General features: G+C 31.1%; 1 protein-coding gene across 1 annotated transcript; it reads right to left on the reverse strand.

Moving 5' to 3' along the window:
- Window positions 1-690: 690 nt before the first annotated feature.
- LOC123470550 lies at window positions 691-1,713 on the reverse strand (the record flags this gene model as incomplete). Its single annotated transcript, XM_045170883.1, has 1 exon — window positions 691-1,713. A coding segment is annotated over exon 1 (945 nt), but the record flags the coding sequence as incomplete, so codon positions are not given.
- Between the last annotated feature and the right edge of the window lie 9,697 nt (window positions 1,714-11,410).

Here is an 11,410-nt window from a genome sequence, read left to right on the forward strand (position 1 = left end):
ATTTGGTGTCGTAGAGATGTAGGGTTCCAAGCTAAGCCCGGAGGGAATATTACAGCATCTAACAAAATGACAAGTATTGAGAGGGTTGAAAGGGTGAGTTTCCTCTTCTCTAGTCTCTAGGAGACTAGTGGAATTTGGAGGAATTCTCAAAGATTTGCTAATCACAAAGGGATTTTCTGTTTCCTGGAAGTGATCAATTTCCGGGACTCGGTAGATGGACTGTTGTTTTCCGTTATAGATAAACTGATGTTTCCAAAGTGCATCGCGCCCTAGAACGCAATCTTCAACAATTCCATTTACGACTATGAATTTCTGCCTAAGTGCTTGGCGTGGCGTTTCTTCTGCCTGCCACAAAAAGTTAACGGTAATTGTGCCTTCCGTGACGAGGCGCCTGTCATTTATGCTGAAAAGATCCACATCTACCTCTTTAGTGAAATTAATTAATTCCTTTCCTTCTTTAAGCTTATATGAAAAATTTGCTGCTAATAACGCTTCTCTCGGCTCCAGTGTCAAACAGCGCTTTTACAACAGAATTTCCGATTTTTATTCTTATCCTAGGAACTGTAGATTTTACTGCTAAACTATTTATATGATGTCGGGGCTTTTTCTTAGTTCCACCGAGGGGTCCAACGCTTACATCGGTAGTTTTTAGTTTCGCCTTTCTTCAAACAAAGGAAGTTTTTTCCCATTTCCGTCATAACCCTCTGGAGGAGTGGGTTTCAAATTTTTTATCTGGGGACAAAAGTTTGCTCGGTGTCCAATTTCTTTACAACGAAAACATTTATCATTAGCTTGACTCTCCCTTGCTTTACAATTGTTTATTGAGTGATAGCCCCAATCGTTGTGAAAATCACAAAAATATAAATCCTCTGTTTTATTGATTGGAGGGTTTAACTGTGGTGAGCGCTGTGAAAAACTCACGTTTCTCCTGGTGGATAATTGTCTTTGCATTTTCTCCATGTTTTCTTCTAAATGTTTTTGGTGAGTGTTTGATTCCACCTGGGAACTAAGGCGATCTAAAGCGTCCTTTACTTTAGTAAATTCTCTATTAGGTTCGACGTATTTGGCCTGAAAAGCATTTAGTCTGGATCTAACTTGGGCTTCTTCTACTGCCATGGCCGTCATTTCAGCTTTTTCTATGAGTTTTTCAAAAGTTGCGAATTCTTTATACTTAAGTCTGGTCTGGACGTCGAAAGACAGCCCTTCCAGAAATCTGTCCATCATAATTTGTTCTCTGGAAAAAGCTGTTGCTTTATCTATCGTGTATTTTATAGGATACGCTAAGTGGAAGGCCTTGCGTATACGATTCGCATAACGTCTCATATTTTCTTCGGGTTCCCGTTGCATATTATGAAATTCAACGCTTTGTTTAGATCTGGTCTCTGTAGAGTGGAAAAGTTTAATTAAACGCTCCTTTACTCTGTCGTAAATTTTCGCGCTAATTGGGTTTTCAAGTTTAAAGTTATCAAACTCATCAGCTGCTTCACCATACAATTTGGAGCGTAGTAAGATAATTTTCCTTGACTCCTCAAAATCGCCTAAAACCAGTACTGATTCTAGATGTGCAAGCCAGTCATCAAAGCGACCGGAGCGTTCACGGTCTACGTAAATTCCGACGTTACTAAATAACGTCATTGCTTGGCTTTGTTGTAACTTTTTATTTTTATCGATGGCGTTAGAAATAAAATTGTTTGTGTTTCCTATACTGTTTACTTTTGACGGACACATTACTAAGGGATTCATTTTAGGAATGGAGCTGGTAACTGAGTACTTTGGAGTGGTTCCGTTATTACTTTGCTTATTGTACATGCTTGGAATTTTTACACTTTGTCCACTTAACGCAAGTGGTTGTGTATGTAAAGGGGTTGAGGTAAGATATGAAGGCTGAGAGCTAGTTCTAAAAACAGGCTGTCCATTAGGCTTCGTTTTCTGAGAGGAATTAATGCAACGTTTAGTATTCGTTAGAACGTGTTGCACAATACAATCAGCTGCTTTAGAAGCATCCTCATAATCCATTCCGGATTCCATCAAACGGCTCAATTCTTTTACGTATATTTTAATGGGCATGCCTTGGTTTGTTTCTTCTGAAGGTTTATTTTGCATGATTTTGTTTGACTGCTCAACGATCGACGCTGGAGTAAAGGAGACTTTCCGACTTTGTAGTCCTTGATACGGTAAATAGTTACACGGAGTGGACGCTAACTGTGATTGAGGAATTTGAGTATTCATACTTGACTGTGAATGAGTAACCGCCGGACAAGTGATTGTTGTGGTACTAGGGGTCGATTTAGGACAATCTAAAGGAATCTGATCACCTTGCGTGTGGATTTCCGCTCTTACAATTTTGATGGGTACGCTGTTTTTAGAACTTTCCTCCTCAGTTTCGAGTGTTACTAAAGATTGGGGCACTAACTCTGATTCTGACCTACTTTGTTGTTCTCCCGAGTGCACTGATTCATACTCTGAATCAGTACTTTCGTAGTATGTTTTTAGACCACAGTGCTTAAAGAGTTCAATTGGTGTCAAAATTGTGGGTTCGGTTAAGAGTAATGCTCTTAAGGCTGTTCCTACTTCTTTGTTTGTTAACTCTAATTTTTTTTCACTTCGAAGTAAATACTGCAATTCAAAAATAAGATCGTCAACAGGAATTTCCGTTATTCTCGTATTTCCGTATTGCTGATAAAACCATGCCCGATCTTGGTTCTCTTCATTTACTAGTTCTAGGTTTTGGAAATCTATAGAGATATCTTCTGTGTTTTCTACCCTATCTGTTGTTTTTTCAAGGTCCGTAATTGCCCGAGCCTGTTCTAGAAGTTGATTATATGATAGCAATTCTCTTGTCTCCTCGCCTATCAGGGGTTCGACTACGGTTTCGTCTTGTGATGATACTTGCATATTAAGTACTTCGTTCCACTGATCATCATTTCTCAATTCTTTAATTTCATTGGAATCAAGAAGATCAATATCTGATTGATGTGGGCTATCACTATCTAGTTCGACACCTAGATTTTCGTTATTTCTCAAAATTGACGTCGACCCGCCTCCTGATCTTAAAGGAGTGAACCTTTCACGTACTGATCGAACAAATCTTTGTATTAGTGGTCCTTTTCTTACAGATCTTCTTTCTAAAGTGGTTTCTAAACCGCTATCCTCATTTGCCCTCATCTTTTATAACGAACTAATTCCTAACAAAGCATGTTCTTTTATAACTATGAAAAGTTATCAAAAAATTCAACCAAATTGGAAGCCAAAAAACGAAGAGAAGGTAATAAGTAACACTTATTACCACAAAATTTAAAACAAACAATAAAACAAAAAAACAAAACAAAAACACACGCTATTCAACTTAACACGAAAGCCGAGTTCGACTCCGCTTCCACCAAATGTAAGTTATTAATATTTTAACTTACTTTTTCATTGTCGTTTCTAGTAAAGTTTATTTCAGTAGCACAAAAAATTGGGGAACAACTCTTTTAGGAACTGATTTGTGAAAAGTGACTCTCGCTATTTTCTATAGAACAAAAGTTTTTATACGGGTTTCATGAAGGTCGAACTACAAGAAAATTAAGTTGAAACGATTGAAGGGTAAATCAGTCTGTAAAACGTCTAAGGAAGAAATTACATAGAAAAGAGGGGCGTATAGAAAATTAATGTTACGTAAGAATAAAGGGTAGGAAAAATAATGAAAATAATAAAGAATAAATTGTTTTGGTTCTTTACAATGTAAACTGCATGGAATATACTTGTATTCAATGTGAATACACTGTTATACCATGAGTTTTTACTTCTATATGTAAACAGCATCAAATATACTTGTATTCAATGTGAATACACTGTTATACCATGAGTTTTTACTTCTATATGTAAACTGCATGGAATATACTTGTATTCAATGTGAATACACTGTTATACCATGAGTTTTTACTTCTATATGTAAACTGCATGGAATATACTTGTATTCAATGTGAATACACTGTTATACCATGAGTTTTTACTTCTATATGTAAACTGCATGGAATATACTTGTATTCAATGTGAATACACTGTTATACCATGGGTTTTTACTTCTATATGTAAACAGCATCAAATATACTTGTATTCAATGTGAATACACTGTTTACCATGGTTTTTACTTCTATATGTAAACTGCATGGAATATACTTGTATTCAATGTGAATACACTGTTATACCATGAGTTTTTACTTCTATATGTAAACAGCATCAAATATACTTGTATTCAATGTGAATACACTGTTATACCATGAGTTTTTACTTCTATATGTAAACTGCATGGAATATACTTGTATTCAATGTGAATACACTGTTATACCATGAGTTTTTACTTCTATATGTAAACTGCATCGAATATACTTGTATTCAATGTGAATACACTGTTATACCATGAGTTTTTACTTCTATATGTAAACTGCATCGAATATACTTGTATTCAATGTGAATACACTGTTATACCATGAGTTTTTACTTCTATATGTAAACTGCATGGAATATACTTGTATTCAATGTGAATACACTGTTATACCATGAGTTTTTAGTTCTATATGTAAACAGCATCAAATATACTTGTATTCAATGTGAATACACTGTTATACCATGAGTTTTTACTTCTATATGTAAACTGCATGGAATATACTTGTATTCAATGTGAATACACTGTTATACCATGAGTTTTTAGTTCTATATGTAAACAGCATCAAATATACTTGTATTCAATGTGAATACACTGTTATACCATGAGTTTTTACTTCTATATGTAAACTGCATGGAATATACTTGTATTCAATGTGAATACACTGTTATACCATGAGTTTTTACTTCTATATGTAAACTGCATGGAATATACTTGTATTCAATGTGAATACACTGTTATACCATGAGTTTTTACTTCTATATGTAAACAGCATCAAATATACTTGTATTCAATGTGAATACACTGTTATACCATGAGTTTTTACTTCTATATGTAAACAGCATCAAATATACTTGTATTCAATGTGAATACACTGTTATACCATGAGTTTTTACTTCTATATGTAAACTGCATGGAATATACTTGTATTCAATGTGAATACACTGTTATACCATGAGTTTTTACTTCTATATGTAAACTGCATCAAATATACTTGTATTCAATGTGAATACACTGTTATACCATGAGTTTTTACTTCTATGTATAAACTGCATCAAATATACTTGTATTCAATGTGAATACACTGTTATACCATGAGTTTTTACTTCTATATGTAAACAGCATCAAATATACTTGTATTCAATGTGAATACACTGTTATACCATGAGTTTTTACTTCTATATGTAAACTGCATGGAATATACTTGTATTCAATGTGAATACACTGTTATACCATGAGTTTTTAGTTCTATATGTAAACAGCATCAAATATACTTGTATTCAATGTGAATACACTGTTATACCATGAGTTTTTACTTCTATATGTAAACTGCATGGAATATACTTGTATTCAATGTGAATACACTGTTATACCATGAGTTTTTACTTCTATATGTAAACAGCATCAAATATACTTGTATTCAATGTGAATACACTGTTATACCATAAGTTTTTACTTCTATATGTAAACTGCATGGAATATACTTGTATTCAATGTGAATACACTGTTATACCATGAGTTTTTACTTCTATATGTAAACAGCATCAAATATACTTGTATTCAATGTGAATACACTGTTATACCATGAGTTTTTACTTCTATATGTAAACAGCATCAAATATACTTGTATTCAATGTGAATACACTGTTATACCATGAGTTTTTAGTTCTATATGTAAACAGCATCAAATATACTTGTATTCAATGTGAATACACTGTTATACCATGAGTTTTTACTTCTATATGTAAACTGCATGGAATATACTTGTATTCAATGTGAATACACTGTTATACCATGAGTTTTTAGTTCTATATGTAAACAGCATCAAATATACTTGTATTCAATGTGAATACACTGTTATACCATGAGTTTTTACTTCTATATGTAAACTGCATGGAATATACTTGTATTCAATGTGAATACACTGTTATACCATGAGTTTTTACTTCTATATGTAAACTGCATGGAATATACTTGTATTCAATGTGAATACACTGTTATACCATGAGTTTTTAGTTCTATATGTAAACAGCATCAAATATACTTGTATTCAATGTGAATACACTGTTATACCATGAGTTTTTACTTCTATATGTAAACTGCATGGAATATACTTGTATTCAATGTGAATACACTGTTATACCATGAGTTTTTACTTCTATATGTAAACAGCATCAAATATACTTGTATTCAATGTGAATACACTGTTATACCATGAGTTTTTACTTCTATATGTAAACAGCATCAAATATACTTGTATTCAATGTGAATACACTGTTATACCATGAGTTTTTACTTCTATATGTAAACTGCATGAAATATACTTGTATTCAATGTGAATACACTGTTATACCATGAGTTTTTACTTCTATATGTAAACTGCATGGAATATACTTGTATTCAATGTGAATACACTGTTATACCATGAGTTTTTAGTTCTATATGTAAACACTGCATCAAATATACTTGTATTCAATGTGAATACACTGTTATACCATGAGTTTTTACTTCTATATGTAAACTGCATGGAATATACTTGTTATTCAATGTGAATACACTGTTATACCATGAGTTTTTACTTCTATATGTAAACTGCATCGAATATACTTGTATTCAATGTGAATACACTGTTATACCATGATGTTTTTACTTCTATATGTAAACTGCATGGAATATACTTGTATTCAATGTGAATACACTGTTATACCATGAGTTTTTACTTCTATATGTAAACTGCATGGAATATACTTGTATTCAATGTGAATACACTGTTATACCATGAGTTTTTACTTCTATATGTAAACAGCATCAAATATACTTGTATTCAATGTGAATACACTGTTATACCATGAGTTTTTACTTCTATATGTAAACAGCATCAAATATACTTGTATTCAATGTGAATACACTGTTATACCATGAGTTTTTACTTCTATATATAGCTGCATGGAATATACTTGTATTCAATGTGAATACACTGTTATACCATGAGTTTTTACTTCTATATGTAAACAGCATCAAATATACTTGTATTCAATGTGAATACACTGTTATACCATGAGTTTTTACTTCTATATGTAAACTGCATGGAATATACTTGTATTCAATGTGAATACACTGTTATACCATGAGTTTTTACTTCTATATGTAAACTGCATCAAATATACTTGTATTCAATGTTGAATACACTGTTATACCATGAGTTTTTACTTCTATATGTAAACTGCATCAAATATACTTGTATTCAATGTGAATACACTGTTATACCATGAGTTTTTACTTCTATATGTAAACTGCATCGAATATACTTGTATTCAATGTGAATACACTGTTATACCATGAGTTTTTACTTCTATATGTAAACTGCATGGAATATACTTGTATTCAATGTGAATACACTGTTATACCATGAGTTTTTAGTTCTATATGTAAACAGCATCAAATATACTTGTATTCAATGTGAATACACTGTTATACCATGAGTTTTTACTTCTATATGTAAACTTGCATGGAATATACTTGTATTCAATGTGAATACACTGTTATACCATGAGTTTTTACTTCTATATGTAAACAGCATCAAATATACTTGTATTCAATGTGAATACACTGTTATACCATGAGTTTTTACTTCTATATGTAAACTGCATGGAATATACTTGTATTCAATGTGAATACACTGTTATACCATGAGTTTTTACTTCTATATGTAAACTGCATGGAATATACTTGTATTCAATGTGAATACACTGTTATACCATGAGTTTTTACTTCTATATGTAAACAGCATCAAATATACTTGTATTCAATGTGAATACACTGTTATACCATGAGTTTTTACTTCTATATGTAAACAGCATCAAATATACTTGTATTCAATGTGAATACACTGTTATACCATGAGTTTTTACTTCTATATGTAAACTGCATGGAATATACTTGTATTCAATGTGAATACACTGTTATACCATGAGTTTTTAGTTCTATATGTAAACAGCATCAAATATACTTGTATTCAATGTGAATACACTGTTATACCATGAGTTTTTACTTCTATATGTAAACTGCATGGAATATACTTGTATTCAATGTGAATACACTGTTATACCATGAGTTTTTACTTCTATATGTAAACAGCATCAAATATACTTGTATTCAATGTGAATACACTGTTATACCATGAGTTTTTACTTCTATATGTAAACTGCATGGAATATACTTGTATTCAATGTGAATACACTGTTATACCATGAGTTTTTACTTCTATATGTAAAGCTTCTGGAATATACTTGTATTCAATGTGAATACACTGTTATACCATGAGTTTTTACTTCTATATGTAAACAGCATCAAATATACTTGTATTCAATGTGAATACACTGTTATACCATGAGTTTTTACTTCTATATGTAAACAGCATCAAATATACTTGTATTCAATGTGAATACACTGTTATACCATGAGTTTTTACTTCTATATGTAAACTGCATGGAATATACTTGTATTCAATGTGAATACACTGTTATACCATGAGTTTTTACTTCTATATGTAAACTGCATCAAATATACTTGTATTCAATGTGAATACACTGTTATACCATGAGTTTTTACTTCTATATGTAAACTGCATCAAATATACTTGTATTCAATGTGAATACACTGTTTATACCATGTAGTTTTTACTTCTATATGTAAACAGCATCAAATATACTTGTATTCAATGTGAATACACTGTTATACCATGAGTTTTTACTTCTATATGTAAACTGCATGGAATATACTTGTATTCAATGTGAATACACTGTTATACCATGAGTTTTTAGTTCTATATGTAAACAGCATCAAATATACTTGTATTCAATGTGAATACACTGTTATACCATGAGTTTTTACTTCTATATGTAAACTGCATGGAATATACTTGTATTCAATGTGAATACACTGTTATACCATGAGTTTTTAGTTCTATATGTAAACAGCATCAAATATACTTGTATTCAATGTGAATACACTGTTATACCATGAGTTTTTACTTCTATATGTAAACTGCATGGAATATACTTGTATTCAATGTGAATACACTGTTATACCATGAGTTTTTACTTCTATATGTAAACAGCATCAAATATACTTGTATTCAATGTGAATACACTGTTATACCATGAGTTTTTACTTCTATATGTAAACTGCATCAAATATACTTGTATTCAATGTGAATACACTGTTATACCATGAGTTTTTAGTTCTATATGTAAACAGCATCAAATATACTTGTATTCAATGTGAATACACTGTTATACCATGAGTTTTTACTTCTATATGTAAACTGCATGGAATATACTTGTATTCAATGTGAATACACTGTTATACCATGAGTTTTTAGTTCTATATGTAAACAGCATCAAATATACTTGTATTCAATGTGAATACACTGTTATACCATGAGTTTTTACTTCTATATGTAAACTGCATGGAATATACTTGTATTCAATGTGAATACACTGTTATACCATGAGTTTTTACTTCTATATGTAAACTGCATGGAATATACTTGTATTCAATGTGAATACACTGTTATACCATGAGTTTTTAGTTCTATATGTAAACAGCATCGAATATACTTGTATTCAATGTGAATACACTGTTATACCATGAGTTTTTACTTCTATATGTAAACTGCATGGAATATACTTGTATTCAATGTGAATACACTGTTATACCATGAGTTTTTACTTCTATATGCAATGCATGGAATATACTTGTATTCAATGTGAATACACTGTTATACCATGAGTTTTTACTTCTATATGTAAACTGCATGGAATATACTTGTATTCAATGTGAATACACTGTTATACCATGAGTTTTTACTTCTATATGTAAACAGCATCAAATATACTTGTATTCAATGTGAATACACTGTTATACCATGAGTTTTTACTTCTATATGTAAACAGCATCAAATATACTTGTATTCAATGTGAATACACTGTTATACCATGGGTTTTTACTTCTATATGTAAACTGCATGGAATATACTTGTATTCAATGTGAATACACTGTTATACCATGAGTTTTTAGTTCTATATGTAAACAGCATCAAATATACTTGTATTCAATGTGAATACACTGTTATACCATGAGTTTTTACTTCTATATGTAAACTGCATGGAATATACTTGTATTCAATGTGAATACACTGTTATACCATGAGTTTTTAGTTCTATATGTAAACAGCATCAAATATACTTGTATTCAATGTGAATACACTGTTATACCATGAGTTTTTACTTCTATATGTAAACTGCATCGAATATACTTGTATTCAATGTGAATACACTGTTATACCATGAGTTTTTACTTCTATATGTAAACTGCATGGAATATACTTGTATTCAATGTGAATACACTGTTATACCATGAGTTTTTACTTCTATATGTAAACAGCATCAAATATACTTGTATTCAATGTGAATACACTGTTATACCATGAGTTTTTACTTCTATATGTAAACAGCATCAAATATACTTGTATTCAATGTGAATACACTGTTATACCATGAGTTTTTACTTCTATATGTAAACTGCATGGAATATACTTGTATTCAATGTGAATACACTGTTATACCATGAGTTTTTACTTCTATATGTAAACTGCATCAAATATACTTGTATTCAATGTGAATACACTGTTATACTCATGAGTTTTTACTTCTATATGTAAACTGCATCAAATATACTTGTATTCAATGTGAATACACTGTTATACCATGAGTTTTTACTTCTATATGTAAACAGCATCAAATATACTTGTATTCAATGTGAATACACTGTTATACCATGAGTTTTTACTTCTATATGTAAACTGCATGGAATATACTTGTATTCAATGTGAATACACTGTTTATACCATGAGTTTTTAGTTCTATATGTAAACAGCATCAAATATACTTGTATTCAATGTGAATACACTGTTATACCATGAGTTTTTACTTCTATGTGTAAACTGCATGGAATATACTTGTATTCAATGTGAATACACTGTTATACCATGAGTTTTTAGTTCTATATGTAAACAGCATCAAATATACTTGTATTCAATGTGAATACACTGTTATACCATGAGTTTTTACTTCTATTATGTAAACTGCATGGAATATACTTGTATTCAATGTGAATACACTGTTATACCATGAGTTTTTACTTCTATATGTAAACAGCATCAAATATACTTGTATTCAATGTGAATACAGCAATGCATGT

This window comes from Daphnia magna, linkage group LG3, assembly GCF_020631705.1.
Source record: "Daphnia magna isolate NIES linkage group LG3, ASM2063170v1.1, whole genome shotgun sequence".
Classification (NCBI taxonomy): Eukaryota; Metazoa; Arthropoda; class Branchiopoda; order Diplostraca; family Daphniidae; genus Daphnia; species Daphnia magna.